At 41.6% G+C, this 26,565-nt stretch overlaps 1 protein-coding gene across 1 annotated transcript in view; it reads right to left on the bottom strand.

Annotated features, from left to right (window-relative positions):
- The window catches only part of TMC1 (transmembrane channel like 1), a gene marked incomplete at its 5' end in the record, with an annotated part of 129,539 nt that overhangs the window by 54,932 nt on the left and 48,042 nt on the right, over positions 1 to 26,565 (bottom strand). Inside the window, 2 exons of the mRNA XM_027768365.1 lie at positions 1,938 to 2,080; positions 25,119 to 25,217. Of these exons, the coding sequence (XP_027624166.1) occupies positions 1,938 to 2,080; positions 25,119 to 25,217 (242 nt within the window). The remainder of the gene's footprint in view (positions 1 to 1,937; positions 2,081 to 25,118; positions 25,218 to 26,565) is intronic.

The raw sequence follows: 26,565 nt of genomic DNA, 5'->3' as shown, positions 1-26,565 counted from the left end.
CGTAGCTGACTTTGCATAGTAATTCTCTAGATACTTCAAATTCATCTGCCAGAAAATTATTTTATTAAATATATAAATCTACTATACTGGATATCTGACTGCCCTGGTTTGGGAGGTTATAACATGACCTCAACTCTCATTGTGCTGGCTTGGTTTCGTTCTTCAATAAGTCTTTGAATTATAATCCTCATATAGTGATTAATATCTATTAAACATTTTTCACACGCCAGGTATGTTCTAAATGCTTTGTATGTATCAACTCATTTGGTCCTCACACCTACCGCATCTCTATTAGAGATGGGATACAGAAGAACAGAGCAGCTGTGTAGTATGTGCATGGCAGAGCTGGGATCTGAACCTTGCCAGAATATCATGAGAGCCCACTATGATACGCAGACTCCACGGAGTCACTGAAAGAAGCCCAGTAATAAGATATGCACAGAATCCTTTTCCACTGACCATGGAGACCAAAATACTAATACTGAAATGGCACTCATGAGGCCTCACTAATGTAAATGGTACCTCTGACTTTGGTCCAAACAAAACAATATGGTCAAAAGACTAGAAAATATCTTAGATTTTTGGACTGAGGTAGTGTTTTTTCAGATGGACAGAAATCTTATATTTGAGGCCTCTGGTTGCACTTGGATGGACTGATAAATATCTGACTATGGGGGGGTCTTCAATAAGGCTTTTCTCAAATTCTGAAAGAGCTTATAAATTAAATATGAAAATATGACAGTTTTTTTCTGGAGGAACCAGTAAGTGAGGCAGAGATAGGACAGAAAGCATGTCACGAGCTGCTCCAGAGGGCTCCTGCCTAAGGCGACTGTGTACTTCATCCCTCCAAGATCCTTGGACAGAGCCCCTTCCTATGATGAAGGAAAAGGCTCATTCATGCTTTACATTAAAAAAGAAAGAAAGAAAGAAAGAAAGAAAGAAAGAAAGAAAGAAAGAAAGAAAGAAAAGAAAAGAAAAGGCTGGGGACCTTACCCCAGCCTTTAGTGGCATGCTGTTAAGACATTGCTACCTTGTAGATTAAGCTCACCTGGGAGGCCCAAGTTCCATTCCTTGCCCACTTTGAAAGTGAGTCAAACCCAGCTACTTAGGAAGCTGAAGTGGGGGGATTGTGACACAGTGAGACGCTGTCTTTAAAGTAAAAAAAAAAAGGGGGAGGAGGAGAAGTGGTGAGTGGTAACTTTACTTGAGATCATTCAAATTTTCTCCTCAGCTAGTTTAGAAAATTGGCTAAAAGATTTTTTTTTCACTCCCAAATAACTGTTTTAGGTTTCTGCAGTGTCTTTAATTGGAGTACTATTAATATATTTCAGGCAGGGGTAAAATTATGAACTGCAGTTCTATCAATTCCTTCGCTGAAATTCCTCCTCATACCCTGACCAACCCTTTTTTAAGACGGACCATAATTATACAGGTGATCATGATGGTCTCATTGCAGAGTAGTGGAAGGGGTATTTGTATTAGCTAATACAGCTGAAATTTCGGGGTGAATGATCATTCTAGTTTTAAAAAGATGAACGAGTAACAGCAGATCTGTGTATTGAGCTGATTCTGCAAGTCACAAATGTCTGCACACGAAGAAGGGGTCAGCAGCTGCTTCTGTCTTGTTGACCACATGGATTTACACCTCTGCGTTCAGAAAGGCACATTTAAAAAATATATTTAAACCCAGAATAAGCGAGCTCCCATCCATCTGACCCAGCAAGATGACCCAAAGGCCTGTGTTTGTGTTTAACCCTTCTCTTTGGAGGACGTGATAGTTTAACAGTAATGTTATTAAAACTGTGTTTCATCTCTTACAGACTCTGCATTCTCTAGACATGAAATGGCCACAAAATTATAACCAATTCTCCAATGAATCCCTCCCCATTTGATTCCAGAAATCATTGTTTGTTTCCCAAAAGATAAATGAAACTTACGCTCTGAGGACAACCAGAAAGCTGTATCCAATGCACATAATCCCCACTAGAAAATAGGAGAGCGGCAACCTGAAATTCATCCATCCGATCGTTCGTTTATTGTCGTAATAGCCATAAAAGAGGACAGAATATTGTGCCAAGCCCTAAAATCCAACAACAAAGCCACTTAGCAGATGCTGTGAAGAGTAACTCAAAAAAGATTGACTCTTAAGAGCAATTACAGAATGACATTAATTTTCTAACTGGGGACATGGCTCTGACATAAGCCCTATTGTTTTTTTTTTCCCACAGAGTGAATATTTCAGCTGCCACATTGACTGGCAGCTTCTTGGTTTGCTCAAAATTCAGTGACTTCTCAACAGACAAAATTTTTAACCAAACATAGGCTTGCTCAGTGGTGGAATCATTACTGTGAAATGTCCATTGATTTGAACATCAAAACGCACTTCATGGTGTCATTAGATTTACAATTTTAAGAGCTTGCTTAAAATGATGGGAGATCTTGAAATGTGCTTCCCAAACTGCTGCAGCAGGTTTGCATTGCCAGTCACCTGATCCATAATAAACTCAGATCTCCTTAAACTATAGAGTTTGTACCTCAGCTCTCACTTAGCAAACATTGGGAGCAAGTAAGACGGCATAGAATCCACTCTGCACAATTTTCTATTCATCAAGACTATTAAGCGTGTTTATTTGTGCATTATGTTCTCTTTCCTAAGATTATCTGCCAGGGCTAGAATCACCTTCTCCCAAAGTCATCTGAATCATCCCTCTTTACATGCTGATCCCTGGCATATTTGGATGCTGCTTCCTTCTTAATATTTATCTCTCTCTCTAATTCGTTGTGTTTTTCTCTCTTAGCAAGGAAGCATTGTGTCCATATTATTAATTTTTTTTTAGGTTTTTGCCATAGGGCACATATACTCATTGGAAAGAGACAAAGAGAGACAGTGAGAGGAAAGTGAGAAATGACCCCAAGGGGAGTATTGCCCACACTGCAATCTCTTCTCCTCCATTCTCCTACTGGGATTTTGGCCACGAATGCACACATGGTTGGCATGACTTTCAAGCCAGCAGATTCACTATGTGGGAATCTAGCACACTAAACCCTAGGCCACCTGCTGGCATCTGTGTCCCTATTATTAAATATCGACTCCTCAGCTCTTCTCTGACTTCTTTCTTCTGGCAATAAATTATTATGGTTTGTGAAAGGAGAAGACAACCTGCCAATATGAGGCTTCCTCTTGAGATCAGGTGAGTCGTCCATAATTTTAGAAAATCCAGTTGGCTGCCTTTTTTTCTTTTTCAAAAAGAAAAAGATCTCATCAAGTCCATGTCAAGATCCTCTTGGTTTAGTCTTCCAGAGTGGCTGGGATTACAGGCCTGGGCTTGAACTAGATATTGTACCCGGACTTCCCACAAGATCCCAGCCTGTATAGCATAACGTCTTAGCAGCCTGCAATACTGTGAGTGGGCCAGTTGGTTCCTTTTAACATTATTTATACAGACTGAGGGATTTGGAAGCCTACTACCAAAGAAAGGAAAAGTAAGACAGAGGAGGATGTGGAAGAGGAAGAAGAAGAAAGGCCTTGGATACAAATTCCCAGAGAAAGAATGAAGAAAAAGAATTTTTAAATCGCCTTAAAGCAAAGTCACACTTAGCTCAAATCAGAAACATATGGAAATCTGAAAAACACTGTTTTCAAAATGTGTGGCTAATTTACCTTTTAATACTCTATAAGAACTATCAAGCAACAACATCTCTACAAAGTCTCAAAGGAGCTTGTGTGCCAAACTGGACCCAGAATGGGATGAGTAGGCATTGAGCAAACACCAGGCTGTTGAACTTTCTTGAATCCCACCAGCCTATATCTACATTTTTCAGCTAAAGTCAAGACAAATCCAACTGGTGATAGTTGACATTATGTATCAACTTAAGTGAGCCATAGAGTAGCCAAATAAAGTTTCCAGGTGTGTCTGTGAGGGTGACTAAATGAGATTATCATCTGAATAGGCAAACTCAGGAGATCAGCAGTTAGTGTAATGGCTATGTCGCTGGACTCCCACGTAGTCAACCGCGGTTCGAGTCTTAGACCTGGTGGCTTGAACTCACACAGGGCACGCGTGGGTGCATGCCCAAGATCCCGAGAGGAGAATGGATTGTGGCCTGGCCATCCCCCTGGGGGTGATTTCTTGCTTTCTGTCTCTCTGGCAAGTGCATACACCCTATTAAAAAAAAAAAACTCTCAAAAAAAAAAAAAGTAGGCAAACTCAGTAAAGATGATGGCCATCCCCAATGTGATGGGGCATCATCGAATTCATTGAGGGACTGAATAGAACAAAAGGAGGAAGGGGAAATGTGCCCCCTTTCTCCTGCCTCACTGCTTGAGCCAAGACATCTCACCTCATCTCTTCCTCTCCTCAAACTAGAATTCATACCACTAGCTCTGCTGCCTCTCAGATCTTCACACTTAGACTTGTTTCACTGGCTTCTCTGGGCTTCCAGCTTTCAGACAGCAGGTAGTGGGGCTTCTCAATCTCCATGACTAAGGAATTCATCAGAACAATTGTTTTTTAATATAGGAGGGGATTTGGGGGACCAGCAGTTAGCGTAATAGTTATGTCACTGGACTCCCATGTAGTCGACCGCGGTTCACGTCCCGGACCTGGTGACTTAAAACTCATGCCGGTCACGTGTGCATGTGTGCCCAAGATCCCGAGAGGAGAATGGAGGAGAAGGAATTTCGGCATGGCCATCCCCCCTGGGGGGGTGATTTCTCGCTTTCTATCTCCATGTCTCTCTCTGTCTTTCTGGCGAGTGCACGTGCCCTATAGCAAAAAAAAAAAAAAAAAAACTCTCCAAAAAAAGAAAAAAATATATAGGAGGGGATTTCAAAACATTTGTGGGAAAATAAGATAAAAATATGAGTTTAATTTGTTACAAAAATGTTTGCAATTCATGCATTGGTTTTTCATAAAAAATGCAATTTTCCATGAACATTTTGAAGACCCTTCACACATAATAAATCTATAATTTGTAAATTACATAGAAACATTTATATATAAAAAGTCTGAAATGAATTATTATAATAAATCTATATATACATGTATAAATATATATGTGTGTGTGTGTGTAGATATATGTATGTGTGTCTCCTGTTGGCTATATGTCTCTGGAGAATCCTGACTAACAATGCAAAAGAACATTTGGAGTTAAACAGTTAGTGGAAACCTCATAAGGGAAGAAGATGGGCTATTCACATGTCTGAAATAGAAACCAAATAGGCATGGGTTAACCCACTGCCCAAGACCCAGAAATCTTTAACCCAGGAGATCAGGCTTTGGCAGGATTTCCCAGCTCCAGTTCCATGACATCTTGTTTCACATTCATCTAACTAAGGTCTCTGCTTCCTCTCAGCTGTATTAAATCCAACCTCCTTCTTCCCTATCTGGAACCTTCATGTTGGTCCCACTATCCCAGGGCAACTATAAAAGGACTAGTAAGTATAGACACTCAGCCTCTTATTTACTTTAATGGTTATATCCTGAACCTTTTTATTGCTTTTTCCCATAGGACAACACATATTTTTCCAAACCATCTGTTTTTTCTCAGCAACTGATTGTGGCCCCATTCCCTTCCCGTAGTCCTGACATTCAGTAATAATGGTGGCAGTAATAGGATCAATTGATAAATTATGTTGAACATTTAGCACTAGCCAAATACCTTACTTCATCTCACAAAATCTTGGGACCAGCAGTTAGTATAATGGCTATGTCGCTGGACTCCCATATAGCAGACCACAGTTTGAGTCTCGGACCCGGTGGCTTAAACTCACGCAGGGCACATGTGCATGCGTGCTCAAGATCCTGAGAGAAGAATGGAGGAGAAGGGATTGCGGCGTGGTCATCCCCACTGGGGGGTGATTTCTTACTTTCTATTTCTCTGTGGCTCTCTCTGTCTGTCTGGCAAGCACACGTGCCCTATAACAAAAACCTCTCAAAAAAGAAAAAAAAAATCCTTAGGAAGGCCCTATGAAGTGGCTACCACTAGGGGCAGCTGCTTTTTCCCCCACTAGTGATGTTTCCCTCTACATGGAGAAAACCCACAAAGGTAACACTCCCAGATGTTCTCTACTTCCCCTCTCCACCCCTGGGAAGGAGAAACTGAGCAGATGGCACCACACGGATGGGAGAAATAGAGACCTCTTCTTTCTCTTTGAGAGAGCACATGCTATGCTCTGCCTCTTGCAAGGGGAGGCCTGCATTGGTAGAAAGGTCTGGCTGGAAAGCCCACTTGTCCATGAAGATGCCACATTCTTTAATGTCAGCTTCAATAATAAAAGTGAAATATTTACCTTCGACTATCTTATTCTGTGTTTTGCTTTGTTTACTCTGCCAGAGCACCTGTGCACTCACCAGAAAGAGAGACAGAGATAGAAGAGGAAAGCACTCCCCCCACCATGGGGCATGATCACATCACAATCCTTTCTCCTCCATTTTTCTACTCCATCAGGATTTTGAGCGCACACACACACACACACACACACACACACACCTGCACGTGTGCATTCAGAGTTTTCAAGCCTTCAGGGCCATCATTTGGACTGTGAGGTCACCCGTGTAGAATCCAGCTCACTTACCCACCAGGCCACAGAGCCATCCCTGTCTTATCCTGTTTCATTACTGGTTAGTTTATAACCTGGTTGGAGAAGAGAGGAGGTATTATTTAACACAACTCTATCTCTACCCACAAAGATTCAATAGCTACTAACTTTATGTTTATTTTACAGATTAAGAAACTGAGACTGACAGGGTTGAGTAACTTGTCCAAGTTTACCTTGCTAGTTAGTGACAGCCTGAACTTGAACTAGGTGTGTAATTCAATCCAAGCACTAACAACTTTGTTATACTGCCTCTTCTGTATTTTGTCTCCCAAGACTTGTGTGTTAGTGCCATACCATCCCAGTGGAAAAAAGAAACAAGAAACCAAGAAACCATATATCCACTGGTGTGGACTTCATTCTACACCCCTGAGTTGGTCCCTACTATTGCCCAGGCCTTATGGAAAAGATCCAAACATTTCTAGTTTTTTGTTTTAGTTAGTTAATTAGTTAGGTTTCTTTTTCTTTCTTTCTTTCTTTTTTTTTTTTTTTTTTTTGTTAGTTAGATCTTTATTGTAAAATCTGATCTGCTAAATTACCCTTCTTCACCAGCTATGGGAGCAGAAACCTTCACAGGCTTTATAATCTTTTGCTTAGGTGCTGCCTTTGTGGGAGCCTTAGCAGCAGCCATAGCTGTCTTTTTAGATGCTTGCTTAGCCTTTTTTGTTTTCTTTTTTAATACAAGGTCTCACCGTGTTGTGATCCTCCTGCCTTAGGTTCCTGAGTAGCTGGGACCACAGGGGTGCCATCATGTCTTGATCTTTCAGACAGGGTCTCACTCCATTGCCCAGTCAGCCTAGAGCTCAGGATATTTCTGCCTCAGCCTCCCAAGCAGCTAGAACCATGCGCACACACACACACACACACACACACACCACCACCACCCACATGACCCTGCCTTTGTGGGAGCCTTAGCAGCAGCCATAGCTGTCTTTTTAGATGCTTGCTTAGCCTTTTTTGTTTTCTTTTTTAATACAAGGTCTCACCGTGTTGTGATCCTCCTGCCTTAGGTTCCTGAGTAGCTGGGACCACAGGGGTGCCATCATGTCTTGATCTTTCAGACAGGGTCTCACTCCATTGCCCAGTCAGCCTAGAGCTCAGGATATTTCTGCCTCAGCCTCCCAAGCAGCTAGAACCATGCGCACACACACACACACACACACACACACCACCACCACCACCATGACCACCATGCCTGGCCTTTAGACTGGACTTAGGATCAAATCTGGGCCTCCTATGTGGTACCAGTCTTTGAGCACAGCATCTTAGCCATACACACCATCATGGTTGGACTCCAGACACTTCTTTTGAAAAGATTTCGGAAGGCTTCATTTACACACCCATAAATATTACAACCTGACATCATTTTCTAATTCATAATGACAGTACTGGGATTTACAGACACCTCCAAATAATATGAAAGAAGAAAGTAGGTACATGGCAAGCAGCTGGTGAGCTCATTAAGTTAGTACAATTGCTACTGGGGACAGCTAGCTCATCTGGCATATGTACCACTCAGCATATGTTCAATGGCTGCCACTCCATAAATATTAGATCACAACCAAAGGTTTCAGGGTTTATTTGGTAGGGAGGAAGCCCTGATTATTTTACAAATGTCTCTTTAGTTTGTCTACATGCAGTCAAGTGTATAAATGATACCGGTATTGTTTAAGAGCACTAGTTAAAAACGCTTTATGCAATCTGTCTTAGCAACACTGTGAGCTGGCTTCAAATATGAGTTGAAGACTTGAAAGGGGAACACCCCTTCCCTTCCCCCAAGGGGCATGCCACACTCCACATCTTCCCCCTTCTTTTAAAATTCTAGCCACAGACATCTGGAAGTGACTAAAATAGCAATGACTCCGAGGCTAGCCAAGGTTCTATTCAGTTTCCATGTCAGTGCTCTGTGCGTTCCCTGTGGGAGCACTCTCCCACCCCCAAATCTGTGACAGAGGAGACAGAGCCAGAGCCAAGTCTCAAGTAAGCACAAAAAATTCTTGTCCAGCTCTGGGGTCTATGCTTGAGTATTGTCTATTAAGAACTCTAATTTCTGTTCAAATGTTGCTGCTGCAGGTCTACTCCATAATCACCAACACATTTCCAAGAAAGAATGTTCTGATAATGTGGCTACTAACAATGAACGTATAGCATTTATGTAACTAATTAACATTCACTGAGAACTTATGACTTGCCAAATGCTATGCAAGAGTACTTCAGAAAAGTGGAAAAGTGGAATTCAAGTACAAGTTTATTTGGGTGCAAAAAATCTTGAAATCCCTGCACTGTCTTTTCATAGTGTGTGTGTGTGTGTGTGTGTGTGTGTGTTTTCCATGAACTTTGCTAACTCTTTGAAGATGTTGAAGATTTCCTCACGATAGTTGCTTTGGATGCCCATCCATGATCAGTGCTCTCGTTCCTCTGCCTCCTACACTGCTGCCGCCTGCCTTTTTCCACCTTCAGACACCATGCTCTTCCTGAGAGCCCTTTCTTCCTGTTTTCTTATACCTCCAACAAATGGGCCTCTTCATGAGCTGAGAACCCTGAGGAGGTATTTAAAGAAGGGAACATTTGGGCCAGCAAGTGGCCTGGTGGTTATGGCATTGGACTCCCACATGGTCAACTATGGTCTAAGTCCCCAACCTGATGGCTTGAAAATCATGCTGGGCATGTGTACATGCATGGCCAAAATCCCAGAGGAAGAATGGAGGAGAAAGGATTGGAGCATGGCCATCTTCCCTGAGTGGTGATTTCTCACTTTCCTTCTCTCTCTCTCTCTCTCTCTCTCTCTCTTTCTCTCTCTCTCCTCTCTCTCTCTCCAGTGAGCACGCATGTCCAATGTGTAGCTTATTAAATAGCTACCATGTACCAGACATCATGCTATTACTTGATGCACATATCTCATACCAGCTGGGTAGAAAGGTATAATACTACTAATTTATAGTTGACAACAAAAAGGTTCAGGGTGGTTGCCTAATAGCTCACATGTGGTATGTGGCAGGAGTCAAACCCAGGACTGTCTGAATACCATGACTGAGTTCTAGCTGCATTCTTAGCTCTACCGACTTCTGTGAAAATAGTTACATTATTTTCCTTTTGTGTACCATGGCCCACAGCTAACTAATGGAGGGAATTCTAGACACTGTGTCCAATGCCCTTTACAGATCTCACTCCACCTGGATGCCCCACAGGAAGTGTGAACTCAGCACATTCAGAACAGCTTTCCTGAGGACAGTAGGTGTCTTGGTGGTTAAAGCATTGGACACCCACATGGCTGACCGCAGTTCAAGTCCTGGACCTGGTGGTTTGCTTTCTCAATTTCCCTCTCTTTTTCTCTCTCTGGTATGTGCATGTGTTCTATAGGAAATTAAATAATAATAATAATAGCAACAATAACAAATAAAATAAAATAATAAAAACTCTCCCCTGCTTCCTTCTCCAGTTTCAGGGAACAACACCACGAACTCATCCAGTTACCCCAACCAGAAACTGAGATATTTTCACTACCCTCCCATTTCTACTCACAGCCTGCCTCCAGTCACTCACTAAGTCCTATAGTGTCTGCCTCACCACTGTATGTTATTGACCCCTTCTCTGCCCTGCTGCTATCTATGGACCCTCTGCCTCCATCTCACCCCAAGTCCAATCACGCACATATTATAGTCACAAAAAAACTTCTAAAGGGTTACCCTGACCATATTTTCATACTGCTTCAAATCCTTTTGTGCTCTCTATGTGACAGTGTGACTCTTTAGGATAGTAAAATTGTCCTTCCTGATTAGACTCTGTGTGTGTGTGTGTGTGTGTGTGTGTGTGTGTGTGTGTGTGTCTGAGAGAGAGAGAGAGAGAAAGAGAAGCTCATCTTTTATTACTCTCCTTTCTCCCTAAGTTCAACCTGACTGAGTCACTTACAGATATTGAGTGCAGAGGGCTATTTGATTCTTCCTCTATCTTTGTACACGCTCATCCCTCTGCTCTGAATGCTGTTCACTGTTGTCCTCAGATAGTAGCTGGTTTTGTATTCCCAGTGTTCCACACTCAGTTAATGCTTGTGGGACGACTGACTGAACAAAGAAATGGGTTCTGGTGATCATTAGCAATCCTCAAATCGATTAAATTTTTTCAGATTGCCCTATAAACCACTCCTTTCTATTCTCCTGATGTCCACTACCAGTTTTAATAAAATAGAGTAAATAATTTAAGACAAGAGTCTGTCATAATAATCTTATGTTGGTGTTTAATGACTCAAAACACTAAAAACATGTCTGAGAGACACATTTAATGCTAGGAAAAGTTTTTAATTTTTTTCCACTATCTTCTGGCCTCAATTTTTAAAAGTGAGAAAACTACAGTGCAAGAAAATGAGCTGCTATATAATATTTCTTTTCACAGATGAAAAAAATATCAGCCTTTTTTTGTTTGTTTTACAAAGCTGAGATGAAAAGCATTGTATTGAGGAGGTTTGATGGCTGACTTCTGGCTTTGTAAATCTGCCCCTAATTCTTTGAAGCCATGCAGAATGAGGCTTTGTGAAGTTAGACATGAAATTAAGTACATGTCATTCTCTGCACCTGCACTGGAAACTACCTTAGTGTTATCTGTTTAAAAAGGGGCTTTTAAATGTGAAGAAAATATTGCAACTACTTGGAAAAAAAACAAAATGAGTTCAGAAGTTTTTAATCCCATATGAGCAACATTATTTTAAATGTTTCAGATTTGGTGAACATAATTCATTCCAAGTAGAACTTACAAACAAATGATGTCTACTGGACATACATGATGCTAGCACATACAACAGTTTTTACTGAATTTCTTTAAAATGTTGGTAAATTTAAGAATCTATTCAATACAACAGTATTAGATGCATGATTTTATAGTATGTAATTTAATAGGTTAAGAGATTCCAATCTAAATCAATGATTCAGCCTCTTTTTAAAGGATTATTTGTTTAGTTTTATTGTTATTGTTATTACTTAATTTGCTATAAAGTACATACGCTCATCAGAGAGAGAAAGAAAGTGAGAAAGCAGGCCCACCAACCCTGGGACTCAAACTGCAGTTGGCTCTGTAGGAGTCCAGCGCCTTAACTACCATGACACCTGTTGGCCTCAATGTCTTAGTCCAATGTCTTTAATCTGTTAGGTGAGCAGCCATTATTTAAATATTGGAGAATTCCTGCCTGGTATATTTAGCTTCTTCCTACAGTCTTAATTTCTAACCAGAATTCAATGACAGATTCTTCCTTGGTTTCTTCATATTAATTTTGCTCTTTTGCAACCTACTGACCTTTGCAATTCCCAAATATGATAAGGTCACTACCCACCAGCCACCCACTTAAATTATTTGCAATTGCTCTGAGAAGAAAATAATAATTATCATGGCCTAGATTCTAATGCATCCCTCATGGCTTGATATCCTTTGATCTCTCCAAGATCACTACTCCTAGTTCTTGTTCACATTCTGAGTGCTAGTTTTCACCTTCTTTTGGTCTTTTAAATAAGGCAACCTGTTTCCCACGGCAGGGACTTTGTACTTGCTGTTCCTACTGCCTAAAATACCTTTCCCTTCTCTCAAATTGGGAGCTCATACCAGTACTTTAGAGACTAATTCAAGTGTTTCTTTTTCAGACAAAAACTTTCTTATCCATCCCCTTACTTTCAGCCCTAAATCAGGTCAGTTTCCCTGCTGTAAGTTCTCTGAATACTATCTTTTTTTTTCATAGTATTTGGTACAATTCCAATTACATTCATGTTTGCAATTATTTGACTATGTGGCTAGATTTCATGCTCCTGAGAACAGACATTTTCATAGATTTTTCTCACCTTTGTTTAATGCCTGTCCGCCAGTTTCTGGAAAATACTCAATAAATGTTCACCAGATTAATGAAGACTCATTTTTGTGAACACGCATAAACAAGGGATGTTGTTTTCATGCGGTAAGTATAGCATTAGGATCTTAGGCATCTCAAACATCCACACACACATACAAAAAAAGCTTTAATTTGGCCAGGTGTAGCTTAAGGGAGGTAATGGAAACTAGAATGTGTTGCTGAAGCAAAGGAAGAATTGCTAGGACTTGAGACTCTTAGAAATCAATTTCCTAAATTTAGAATACTGAAAGGATACCAAGAAAGCCAAAAGCAAACCCAGGAATCTCTTCTATCACAAGCTATCACTATGTCATAAATAAGTCCGAAAATAGCAGGTTAAGAAGCTTATGAAGCAAAAGAAAGAATCTAGGACCTGGAACAGAATATGAAATGCCTCTTCTTTCAATAGAACTTTGAGTCTATTGAATCAGAAAGGTTTGCTTTGGACATTTACAAGCAAATATGGAAGTCAGGGATGGACAACTCCTTAGATACTGCCTTTTCCAACTCTGTCTGCCTAAGCAGTTCCCCATCCTGCTCAGTGGAGTCTTCAAATAAATCTCACTATGTATATGATAAGGGAACCCTCACTCATTCCAATCTTACGGTCACAGTTCCTAAGGAAAGAGCCATTTCTCCAGATAAACTTGAAAATTCACAAGCCTGGATTTGTTCCCAAGAGGCTTAGCTATCTAGCCTGGGGACATGCCCCCCACTCCCACCACTACTGATATGGATTCTGTTCCCTAAAGCTGCTTCAAACAGGAAATATTTCTCTTCCACTTTTGTAAATTGTCTGTTGGCTGGTTTCTATAATAACTGGGAAATGTTACAAGCTGGTTTGCAACTTTTTGGCAACTTTTCGGTTTCCTTTGTCTGCAACATTCCAGAACTCTTACTATATAACTCTGTGACTTCAGTTAGTTGGTGCCCAGTCTTTGGAGTATGAGCTCCTCTGGGACTACCAGTGTAATAAATGGGAGTTCTCCATCTCTCTGAGTAGTGCTTGCTTTCTCAGTGGTCTGTTTTCTGCAACATTTCTGGTTCCCTGACCAGGAAACCAAACCACACTGGCTCCAGATGCCATTGCATGAGAACTGAGGTCCCCAGACCCTCAACCCAGGTGGAGAATACCAGGAAGAGTGCTCCCTTCTCTATTTCCAGTCTTTCAGTACCATCAACCTCCTAAACTGGAAACATCACACGCCGTCCTATTCAGTAAAGCCACAGGTGTTCAGACCTGGAGTCCATCTTTCAGACACACTGTTTTCAGAGCTGCTTCATAATCCACAGAGCACCAAAGAATACAATCAATTGGCAACAGAAGAAAGAGGAACAAAGAGGGTTGGTGGTAGCTACCAGATGGGTCCCACAAATTTTGACTCATAAGCTGGTGCTTCAGTTCCAAGAATTGACACATGGGGAAAGACCATATTAGAGACTCTCCTAAGTAGCTACCATCTGCTAAGCTTCCTACCCTGTGCGACCATGCCAGTAGCAGATGTGTAACCTCGAGCAGGGACAATGCCCATCAGAAGCTAAATCAGCCCTCTAGAGTTCAGGCTATAGAAATCTCCCCATACAAAGACCTGGAAGTGGACTTTCCTGAGGTCAAAATGTGATCAGACTACCAACATCTGCTGGTACTCATTTGCACCTATTTGAGCTGGGCGGAGGCATTCCTTACTAGAGCAGAAAAGGTCCATGAGGTAACCAAGGCATTACTTGTAGAGATTGTCCCTCAGTATGGGCTGCCTCTGACTATAGGATCATACAATGGGCCTGCCTTTGTCTCCAAAATCACCTAGACAGTGGCTAAGGCCTTGGGAATCAACTGGAAACTCCCCACTGCCTACCATCCCCAAAGTTCAGGGAGAGTTGAGTGCATGAACTGAATCCCTAAAAACACTTCGGCTAAGTTATACCAAGAGACAGGGATGACTTGGTTGGACCTATAGCTCTTCTCTGGGTCCACTGTAGACCTTAGCTCTTCTCCAAGTCCGCTGCAGTCCTAGACAATCTGGCCGCTCTACTTTTGAAATTTTGTTTGGATACCCTATTCCTCATTTGTAAGCTAAAAGGAGATTCTTGACAGATCAGAGAGCTCGACCCCTCCTGCCATCTACAAGCCCTGGGGGGCTCCCTTCAACATATAGCATAACACACTCTGGAAAAGGCTCCACTTCCCCTAGGGAACTGGGTACACCCCTACCAGCCCTGGGATAGAGGAACTAGTATGAATGGGACTAGTTTGGATGGGGCCTCACGTGGTCGTGCTGGCCATTCTGACCACTGTTAAAGTTAAGGCATCACCCAGTGGATCCATCACGCCACAGTCAGGAGGGCTGCGTCTGAGGACCCATCCAGGCCTGGACTGCAAAAACAGACCCATGTCCTTCTGGATGACGCTTTGGAGATGAGGAATCTACAGCCCTGCTCTAGTCACTCCAGAGGCTGACTAGTCAACACATGGTGGAAGTCTGAAGAAGGTACAGCCCTGCACTGGTCACTCTCGAGGCCAACCAATCTACGCATGGCAGAAAAATCAGGGATACACCTGTTTAAGACAACACATAACTGTTCTGAACCTTCCGAGAAAAGTTGCAGCAATCCTTTCTGTAAGCTTGACCACTGTTGCCTCCGCTGATTGGAAATGGAGAGGAATGGCAGCTTGGGCTAAGAGAATCAAAAGGCTGCGAAGCCATGCTAAGATGCCCTAAGGAAAACTAAAGGCATCAAAAGGGGGAATGGTACGGATGCTGTTTGCTAAAGTTCTTTCCAAATGGGAAATATCTCTGTTCTACTTTTGTAAATGGCCTGCTTGCCAGTTTCTACAAGAACTGGGAAATGTTAAGCAGGTTTGCAACTGTTTTGTGACTTTTCTGGTTTCCTTAGTCTTCAACACCCCTGAACCCTACCTATACAACCCATGTAACTTCAGCACATCGGTGTCCAGACTTGGGAGTACAAACTCATCTGCGAGCTGGTGTAATAAACCTGAGTTCTCCTACTCTCTGTGTGGCACTTGATTTCTTGGTAGTCTGTTTTCTGCAACACTACCACCAAAATATTGTTTATGAAATAGGAGTTAGCATCTGCTGACCGAGCACTGGACTTGGATTAGATGACTGTGGCAAAAAGGACATGCTAGCTGTATCTGAAATCTACTGAAAAAAATAACAGCAATATCAACAGCTCTGACCTGAAGTGGAGGAGACAAACCACGTTTTAGAGACAAGAAGCCCCCGAAGGAGCCACAGAGGTGTGCTCTTCAGATCTCTTTCAAGACGTAATGTCCAGCTGCTACCCCTTTTGATCCACCGGAGTGGTTTGTGATGTGTACACACTGAGGTCACACCCACCCTAGGCTGTCCCCAGCCAATGCCTAAGCATGGTGAGGAATACTAAGTAGAGTTGGGTTATTGTTGACTGATTCAGGACAACTCTAAAGGACATCCTTCATTTGGAGATTCAGCATCAGCCAGACTAAGGCTTTTTCAGAGCTGTGCTACATTCGAATCTCTTCCTTCTGTCCTTCCTTCCTTCTCCTCTTCGCAGCTATCAGACCTGCATTGCCATCTAAAGACTCTCTCTACCTCCTTCTGCTTCCCAATCTTTCTTCTTCATTTGCATTTCCTTCCAAATATCTCCTGCATACAATAATGTTTTGCTGTCTACCTCTCATACAATTATTCATCCTGATCTAATTCACCCTTTAAAAGGGCTTCCTGAAAATAAAAACGTTTTTGAAGTACTGAAATACAGTGGCACAGTGGTGACAGGTGGTGTTCTGTGAGGCTGACCCATATAAGAGAATTCCAGGTCTAGAGACCTCCCTGAGTACACTGGGCATGTGTATGTCCACATCCAGGGCTGGCCAGAGTCTAGAAGTGAATCACAGTATTGAGACACTGCAGAGGGTACTGTCCCTTTTATTATGTAATAAATGAATAAATATTTTTTAATAAATTAAAAAGTATTATTCATAAGAACATATCCTAAATGTGAGAAATACTATAAGAGACAAAACAACTTAGCCAAGCTCCGATATGTTCCAAAGGAGAGGCCCTCACATGGGACGATCTTTATTTAAAACAGTCATTGCTGTGGTCAAATGAGGAACTGAGCTCCAATCATAAATGAACAAACATAAATCACAGGATGTGAAATGGACAAGGCAGAAGGAGTAGGCTTGTGATGATATAGCAGAGTAAAATAAATATTTTGACATTAAAGTCGCCAGAAGTGAGTTCAGTGTTTTTTTAAAACGATCTGTCTTTGGCAAATTAACTGACCCCTCTGAGTCCCAATTCTCTCAGTTGTAGGAACATTAACCATCTCCATCTTGAAGAGTTGCTATAAAGATAAAAACTGATGTATGTGCCTGGTTAAGTCATAATAGGTGTTAATTCTCCTCTCCTTCCCTAAGTTCCTCCAACCTCCCACATCTATGATGACAGGCAGAACAGGGAAGAAAAGTAGACCCATTATTTATTCATAAGCAATGTACAAGATGCCCTCAAGCTAAAAAGCTGAATACATTTCCCTTTATTCACAACTCATCTTTACCCATATGATCTCACTGTCTGATGTCACCTCAAGCTCCTTCCAAACTCCACCTTAGCTCCTCCCTTCCCCTCCTCACAAGAACAGCAGTACTGCACAGTCTTTATCATCCCTGCATCATCTTTGCACTTCCAAGTAGCTTGACAACAAAGACATCTTCTTCTTAAGGACTTCAGCTCACTCTAATTCAAATTCACCTGATACAATGTCTGCCAATCTGATTCACAGTCTATATAATAGATATGTTTTTCCTAATTTTTACTTTTTGTTTTGTTTTTTTGCCATAGGTGTTTGTGCTCACTGGAGAGAGATAGAGAGAGGGAAAGTGAAAAATTAACCCCCCAGGGAGGATGGCCACATCACAGACACTTTTCTTTCATTCTCCCCTGGGGATTTTGGGTATATATGCACACACGCCTGGTGTGATTTTCAAGCCGCCAGGTCTGGGACTTCAACTGTGGTCAGTCATGTGGGAATCTACCACCTTAACTATCATGTCACCTGCTGGCTCCTCAAGTTCTTAATTTTCTTTTTCTGAGAGAGATTTTTGCTGTAGGGCACATGCACTTGCCCAAGAGACAGAGAGTTGGTGAGAAATCACCTTCGGGGGGATGAGCACACTGCAATCTCTTCTCCTCCATTCTCCTATTGGGATTTTGGGCACATATGAACATGCACCCAGTGTGAGTTTCAAGCTGCTGAGTCCATGACTCGAACCACACTCAACTATGCAGGAGTTCAGGAGCACTTAAAGCACTAAACCACCTGCTGCTGACCCCTAGTTATTAATTTTTTTTTTGAGAAGTTTTTGCTATAGGGCGCATGTGCTCACCAGACAGGCAGGGAAAGACAGAGAGACAGAAAGCGAGAAATCACCCCCCAGGGGGGATGGTCACGCTGCAATCCCTTCTCCTCCATTCTCCTCTCGGGATCTTGGGCACGCACGCACACGCGCCCAGCATGAGTTTTAAGCCACCAGGCCCGGGACACGAACCGCGGTCGACTACGTGGGAGTCCAGCATCATAGCCATTACGCTAACTGTTGGTCCCCCTAGTTATTAATTTTTAATAAAGTAGATTTTCCTCCTGATTAGCAAGACCAGTCATCAGACACTCAATAAAAGGATAAAAAGTATGGTCCTCCATAAATGGTAAATTGTGCCTTGGAGAAGCCATAAGACTATGTGACCATGCATATTTCAAAAGGCACTTGCCTACTACTAAAAATAACTTTGCAGGAGTTGTGATACATGTTTACATTAGTAAGCAACAAAGTACCAAGCTTCCCTGAGGGTGGAGCTCCAACATTTCCAGGTGAAATTTAACAGCTCCTCTCAACCTCCCCAACCTTCACTCCAAAGTTTGCTGACTCTTCCCATCCAATGGGCTCCTCTACCACAAGAGGTCATGCTTGCATCTATTTTCATAGTGTTTTATAAATGCAGACTTTCAATCTTTTCCTGCTTCTTTTCATCAGCATCTGTATGCAATGGCTTAACTAAGCTGACATGTTAACCTTCTTAGAAGAAATAAATCAATGTATGGCCCAATTAAACTGTTCAGGTACCACCGTCATCTCTGCCTTGGGTTTGAAATACATCTTTTTCTCTTGTTGCCTCTAGGTTCTCTGGAAGTCAAAACTGTGAGTTTTCAGTGAGATTAAAATGTTTTGTCAATGATTTTCCCCATGGTCCCATGTTAGGTAGCATACAAGACTGTCCACTTAGATCATCTTATAAAAGAGTGGGTGTCTCTCTTTTTATTTATTTATTTTTTCAGAGTTTTGCATTAGGGCATGTGCACTTGCTGGGGAAACAGACAGAGAGAGACAGAGACAGTGAGAGGTAAAGGGAGAAATCACTCCCAGGGGAGATGGCCACGTCATAATCCCTTCTCTTCGATTCTCTCCTTGAGATCCTGGGCATGCACTCACATGCGCCCTGCATAAGTTTCAAGACACCGGGTCTGGATTTGGGTCCGGGTCCGGGACTCAGACCTTGTTTGACAATGTGGGAGTCCAGCAACATAATTGCTATACCATCTTCTAACCCTGAGTGGATGATCTCTTGAGGTCATTGTTCAGAGGGTCATGTGACTAACTCAGGCAATATATACAATTTCATCTGTTTTTAATTGAATTAATTTTTAATTAATTAATTTTTTTAAACCTCAAGACAGAACATTGCTGGCCAAGCAATACAATAATAATTTTCAAAGCATGATTTTTCTTCACCTATATTTTAATACATTACAAGTCATACTTAAATGATTAAAAAAAAAAACAGACAAGAAGAAACACAGAACCTGTCATTCTATTTGAGAAACTAATTTGGGAATTGCAAGTTTATTATGAAAGGTGAAAATGAGATCTAACTCCTTCAACTCCTTCTCTCCTGCTCAAACAGATAGAGCACGAAGTGGAGTCAGCCCACACCCCAGGAACAGTAAGTGAGAATGCTGCGAGACACTATAACAGGAAAATTACTGATGAACTCCAGGACATGGAAAGGACACTAGATTAGGAGCCTCATTCGCTATAGGACACAGTGCTGCAGCTCTAAGTTTTCCTTTATACTGTGAAACATGAGATGGAAGATCTCTAAAGATACTTTTATCCCTAAAATTCTCTTATTTCTACGAGTTTCCAGTATAAAATTTTAGTTATCTCAGAAGGTCCTGGCAGCAGATATACAGGCAGCTTGTTCGAGGCTTCAGGGTCAGACAGAGCTGTTAGATGGACTGAATGAGAAACCCAGGCCCACCATGTGCCACCGATGGATTTGGAGGGAACCTCAGTCTCCTCGTCTGTAAATTCGAGATGGTAAATCCACTTTACTAGAATGGAATTAGGATTAGATTATAATATAAATCGAAAAAGTGCTAGTTATTAAGCCACTGCATTTGCTTCAGACCCACCCTGTGTACTCTGTCTGTTAACAGGTGGTGGGACTTAGAGAACTACTTTCCTCCTTTGAAGCGTGACTCTATAGGTTCCTTTACTAGAGGACTCTAGAAACAGATGAGAAAAGGAGTTTGCTCTTCCTTAAAAGCATTGCTCCAAGCTCCAGCAATGCCTCTTTCCTTTGTAAACAACATGTGATTCCATTTCTAGCCTGTTGTGGAATACCCCAGACTAGCCTGACCACAGCCCTGGTTAGAGGTTTGAGTCCTGCAGCACCCTTCCTCCAAGTTCCTACAGTCCAATAATCCCTGCCTCCTCCTTCTGTCCTCCTAACCCTCGGGGTAGAAATTACCTTCTGTGTTACTTGTTACCGTTACCATTACCTCAGGGTCCCCTTATGCACTTTTTGTCCCCCAACAACTATTTATTCAATTTCTTATATTAAATGCTCTCTGTTGAGATAGCTATGGCTTCCTTTTTCATGAGGAAAATGACACTATAAAGATCAATAAATCTAATTATATTTATAAATAAATTGACGAGCACATGAGTACACGAAGCACAATACCTGCCCATATAGGCACTTGGTCGACATTAATTTTGATAATATTAACAAAAATGAAGATTCAGACAAAAGAAATTTAGATTCTCTCTTCTGGAAATACTCCAATTACCTGACGTGATGAACTCAGACCCTCAAGCTCAACTAGACTTTATTTTTCCCTCGTTATCTTTTTGTAACCACTTCTAATGTTTGTTTCAAAGAATTCTTTACTCATTCCACTGGAGTCCTTAAGGGGATAGTTCATGATGTTTCTGGGGACAGTTCATGATGTTTCTTGTGTCTGATCTTTCCCGCCCACACAGGCTATCCAGGGCAGTCTGAGCTCATGCAACCTCTTCTCCACCACAGAGTACACCATGTCCCTACCAAGACGGGATGTCATCTGAACCGATACTGTCTTTCTACTATTGACCATTTGGCTTTCTTAGTCTGAATTCTTACTGAGAAGCAAAATTTATCATATTTCAAATTAAGTTGTGTACAACTTTTCCCTTGTTGCTCTGAGTTTTATCATTAGAAGTCCTGTACTCTCTTTTAATTGATGTATTTCTGTGATTATTTTGACCCTAGTATAGAGAGTATGCTCAATCTTTTGGTTATGCTAGGATGCATTCAATACCGTCCTCTTACAAAAATTGAAATGCAGAATGTTCCCAACATACAAAAATAAAAACAGAAAGCTCTTCAAACTATAAAATTTGTAAAATACAGGGCCAGGTGGTGGTACAGTCATAATGCAACTGGACTCACATGTGAAGGTCATCAGTTCATGTCATGGGGCTTCCTTCTGCCTGCTGGGTGCACCTATGTACCCTTCTCTGGGCTAGCTGAGGCTGGGGATGGATCACAGCATGAAGATTCTGTTGGAAGTATCTCTCTCTCTCTCTCCCTTTCTCTCTCTCTCTCTCTCTCCCTCTCTCATAGAATAAATAAATAAATAAACTTTAACTTAAAAAAACAGAAAGTCATAAAAACCTGTACAGCATATGAAATTACTTACAGTAGAATAACCCAATGCAATGAAAATTTAATAACAACTGCATAATCTTATTACTTTCCTTTCCCTGAACCTTTCATTAACTTCTCATTAGAACTGAAACCCTTTTATTTATTTATTATTTATTTATTAATATTATAGGAGTACTTTCATTACCTTGTTTCTATCCACATATGTAGTTTGTCAAATACCATCAGTCCTGTGCCCAAATTCTGTCTCCTAGTTGTATTTGCTTTTGGTAAAAGTATGGCTCTTCTAAAAATGAACATTTGCTGCTACATACTCCATGCTATCTGACTTTTCGTGCATATTTCACTTAGAGATCTTTGAGGTAGATAGTATTGTTTTGCTATTTTGCCCATAAGAACATCCTCAAGCTTAGTTTTACATAAAAATACCCACTGTGAAGGGGTTTGTGAGGTGAGTAACCTGACTTACCAAGCGCAGTTCACTGTATAATGCAGGCATTGAGGAAATAGAGGTATTATCACTACTAACCTCAGCAATGGCTTATGCCAAATACTTGAGCAATTACCATATATAGAAAAATTAAGAATGCCTGAAGAATGACCTAGCCATAGGCATAATAACACAGGAAATAGGGCTCTGTTGGGGTCAAATGGGAAAACTCTGGGTTCACATCCTGGGTCTACCTGAATGCCCTGGGCACAGCTGTAAGCATGTCTGTGATCCTGGTTGGCTGTAGGGTGGGGGACAAGATCATGGCATTAAATAAACATTTTATAAAGTCCTAGACATAAATGGTATTAGTTAATGGGTTTCTTATGTTTTCTTACCTTTTAAAATTTTCTTACTGCCTTAAGATTATTTTCAGCTAAACCTAGAAATAAATATCATAGGATACTCTGGTTTCTATATTCTTCTACACACCTATAAATAGTATTTCACCAAATTGGGTGAGAGAGAGCTATTGAGAGCAGCAGTCCAATCTGGGGGGCCCGCTCAGCAACCAGCTTTCCCTGCACCTGCCTCTCTTCCTTAACTGAGTAAATATTCTTAAAATCTCAAATGCAATGTTTTTGCCCAAAACTTTTTATTTCAGTTAGGTGGCAAATTTAGATTAGCTTAAACTTCAGAAATATGTATCTACAAATCAGAAAGGTGTTTGTTCATATTCTTTTCTTTTTCTTTTTATTTTTTGAGAGGTTTTTACTGTAGGGTGTGTGCGCTCGCCAGACAGACAGAGAGAGACAGAGAGACAGAAAGCGAGAAATCACCCCCCCAGGGGGGATGGCCACACTGCAATCTCTTCTCCTCCATTCTCCTCTCAGGATCTTGGGCACGCACGCACACGTGCCCGGCGTGAGTTTTAAGCCACCGGGTCCGGGACATGAACCACAGTTGACTACGTGGGAGTCCAGCAACATAGTCATTACACTACTGCTGGTCCCCAATGTTCTTAATTCTTTGTTACTCAAGTATAACTAAAAAGTCAGAAAATGTCAATGATTTAGTTCTTGCTCTTATTAAGCAGATTGAAATTTTATGATCTTGCTAATTGGGGGGAAAACATGAAAAAAATAAAAATAGTGGTTGGGGGACATCGCAATACATTATCTGGAAATTTCCAAGCAAGAAAGAGAGAGAAAGAAATAAAAGACAGGAAGTAAAATCTAACTCAAAGGCCATCTTTTCTATGAAACTCAGACCATTTCCAAGTAAAATAAACAATCACTGGCTAGGGACTCCTCTAATCTTGTTTTTCTTTCTAAAATATTTTTGTTTTTTATTGCCCAAAGGCATGTGCACTTGCCAGAAAGACAGAGTGAAAGAGATAAAAAATCATTTCCAATGGGACGTGGTCACACTGCAACTCTTTTTCCTCTATTCCTCCTTTCTGTAAGAATTTTGGGCATGCAGGTACACAAGACCAGCATGTCTTTCAAACCACTAGGGGCCAGAACTTAAACTACAGACAGCTATGTGAGATCCTGTCTCCCTTATCACTGTGCTGTGTGGACACAGGGCTGATGGTGTGAGTGTGTGTGTGTGTGTGTGTGTGTGTGTGTGTGTGTGATTTTGCTATCTTTGTGTATAGCATGTTATATACTAGTTGCTTATGTATCTTCTGTTATCCCATGTACCCTGAAGTCGACAATCATGTCACATTCATCTTGGTTAAACCAGTGCATGTTTACATTCCATGTAATGCTGAATTGAAAGGAAACGTCCAAGTGACAAGGGTGATTGAAGATTACAAATGCCACAAAATTGCTGCTGCTGCTCTGCCTAGGCTTATTCAATAGCTTGTTTTGTTCATTTGGGAGCTGGGAACATTTCCTAAGGTTTGCTCACGTAAATTAATTTCTGTGGTTCTTATCTCAAGATGCTACAAATCTTCCCCTTCATTCAGGATGGTCGGTCAATGAGATTGATTAATCCTTCACTGGGTGAGGACCAGACTGATTCCTTATTCAGAAATCTTACCATTTATTTTTCTTTTTTTGGAGAGGTTTTTTTTGTTTGTTTGTTTTTGTTTTTTGCTATAGGGCGCGTGCACTCGCCAGACAGACAGAGAGAGACAGAGAGATAGAAAGTGAGAAATCACTCCCCAGGAGGGATGGTCATGCCGCAATCCCTTCTCCTCCATTCTCTTCTTGGGATCTTGGGCACGCACGCACATGCACCTGGCGTGAGTCTAAGCCATTGGGCCCGGGACTCGAACCGCGGTCGACTACGTGGGAGTCCAGCAACATACCCATTACGCTAACTGCTGGTCCCCAGAAATCTCACAGTTTAAGAGGTCTAAAGGTAGACATGGGAATGTCTGTGAAATACACATATTGTTACTATAAATAGGAAGTCCATTTTCTTTTCTCCTCTTCATTCTGCAGTCTCCATAAAATTTTATTCTCATTTGTTCTCCTTCAAAAATGTCTTCAATGATCAATTTCCCTTTCTCTACTTTGCTACTTGTCTACCCAGATGCTGGCAAACATCTCTAACCTGCTCACTGCTTGAAAAGCAGTGTATGGAATTGCATTATTGCCACAGACTTGAATCACACTCTGAAATAAGTCTTCAATGACTGGGAATGAGTCTCTGCCATAGTAATAGTCTTCACCCGGAGGAGCTCCAAGTGTAATACTCATTTTAGTACTATGAGAGAGCAATGCTCATTTTAGCATTATTTAGAAGCTAGAATTTAGTATTTCTTAGTTTTTACTATGTAGTTTTATGTAGTACTGAGAGTAACACTTAATAGGAGGCTTGTTTAGGAAGTGAAGAGGTTAAGATGAAATACAAAAGCTTGAATTCTCTGAAAGTCCAACACGATTTCCAAAAAGCACATTTGTAAACTCTTCTTTTGTTCTTTTCCAAAGTCAGAGATAAGACTATCTGCTTTAAGTCTTTGAACTGAGCTCACCTCCACTCAGTAGTTTATATTCCCATTTAATCATATTATCATATTCCTAAACCCTATTCAAATTGTCATATTTTTTTTTTCCTTTCTTTTTCTTCTGTTCTCTTTTAAACAAAGGCAGGGATATCTTTCTTAAGCCATGCAGCCAATCCCATTGGAGAAGGCCACAAAGTTTCAAATAAAATGAAGTAAGGAAAAAAATAGCCTTCCTGCTAACATGGCTGTGTGGAGACACTTACATTGAAGTCGTACAACACACCAAAGTTCGCTGCTGAGGCCTCTTCAGCTCTAGGAACCGTTTTCCTAGGTAAGCTGCCATATGGCAAACCCCAGAGGTACTGTAAGGAGGAGCAACGAAAGCAATTAACCATTAGAAATAAAGTCTGAGCCACATATGAGAGTATAACTAGTTTTGTTGCAAAGCACCTCAGAAACTTTTTCCTGGGGATTCTGCAGGTCTCCATACTTTCTGGGCATGCACTACTAAAGCCACAGCTAAGAACAAAGAGAGTGCTAAGGACCTTACACTCAGAGTTCAGGGGACCTGGACCACCTGCAACTGGGCCAACCATGATGCCCTAGAAGGCCTGCTACCACCATCGCATTCAAAATGGTGTGATTGAGAGGAGGTCTGGAAAGGACGAGGTAGCCTTTAAAAGCTGGGGGAGGGACTTTAGTGTTCAATAAAACTGTATTACCCTTATCTTCATATGAGGTGTAGAGAAATTCTCTCCCTCATGGCAAGGAAGAGAGAACTCGAGAAAATCAATCATGTAATTTGAGAGTGTCTACAAGAAGGGACTATGCTCACCCTGATAATGGTATCGGCTTCGTCACTAATTCAAGGTTGCTGTCCTGAATCTCCTGCCAAATCAGTAGAGAAGCACTTTAGGGGAGGATAGTCCTGGGGGAGAGCCAGCCAGAGAGGGCAAGAAAGAGGGTCATAAGAAAGTGCCTTGGTGATTATTGGAAACAGCACCCCTCTAACCCAAGGCTGGCCAAGTAGGTGCTGTTTTTTATGTGAGATGGACACTTATGTCCCTTGGGGAGCGGGGAGAATGTGGTTTGAGGTCTGGATACAGACTTGGCTAGGTAAGGGATGGAGTCATTGCTGCTTCCTCCCTCCACTTGAACTGGGGGAGCTTTCACCACAGTCTTCGGCCCCTCAGATTTCCTGGTCTAAACAGCATAGAAGAAGGGTTCTACATGTCTCACCCCAAGGTTGAAGAGCACAGAAAACAGAGATTTCTGTTTTCTGAAACTTGTCCAAAGACACAGAATCCTGGAACAAAGGGACACATGGCTCAGAGGAAGCTGAGTGAGGCTGCTGGGCACAGGAAGCCAAAAACTAAAGCCTAATTGCCAGGAGGTGACTAGCCTGGGCCTGTGGTGGTTCTGCACAGCTAGCACATCGAATGTCCATCCTCTGTTGTTCTTTGGCTGGAGCTGTTAGGGTTGGGTTAGAGCCTGAGTGGAAGCATCTAACACAACCCTGTAAAACACAACCTATAAAAAAATCACCCAAAGCCAGTACACTTCCTACCTCTCAGAATACAGTCTGCCGAACACACGCTTGCTCCACCCTCTACTTGACAGATACTCTATTCTATTTCATGCAGTTCAAATGAGCTCGCTTTCAAATGCTTTCATTTCCTCCACACGGAGGCAGCATGGTGTGGGGAAAGA

Source organism: Tupaia chinensis, unplaced genomic scaffold (assembly GCF_000334495.1).
Source record: "Tupaia chinensis unplaced genomic scaffold, TupChi_1.0 Scaffold146052_1, whole genome shotgun sequence".
NCBI classification, from domain to species: Eukaryota; Metazoa; Chordata; class Mammalia; order Scandentia; family Tupaiidae; genus Tupaia; species Tupaia belangeri.
Note: the sequence above shows the minus strand (reverse complement) of the source record. Positions and strands in the feature narration are given on the sequence as shown.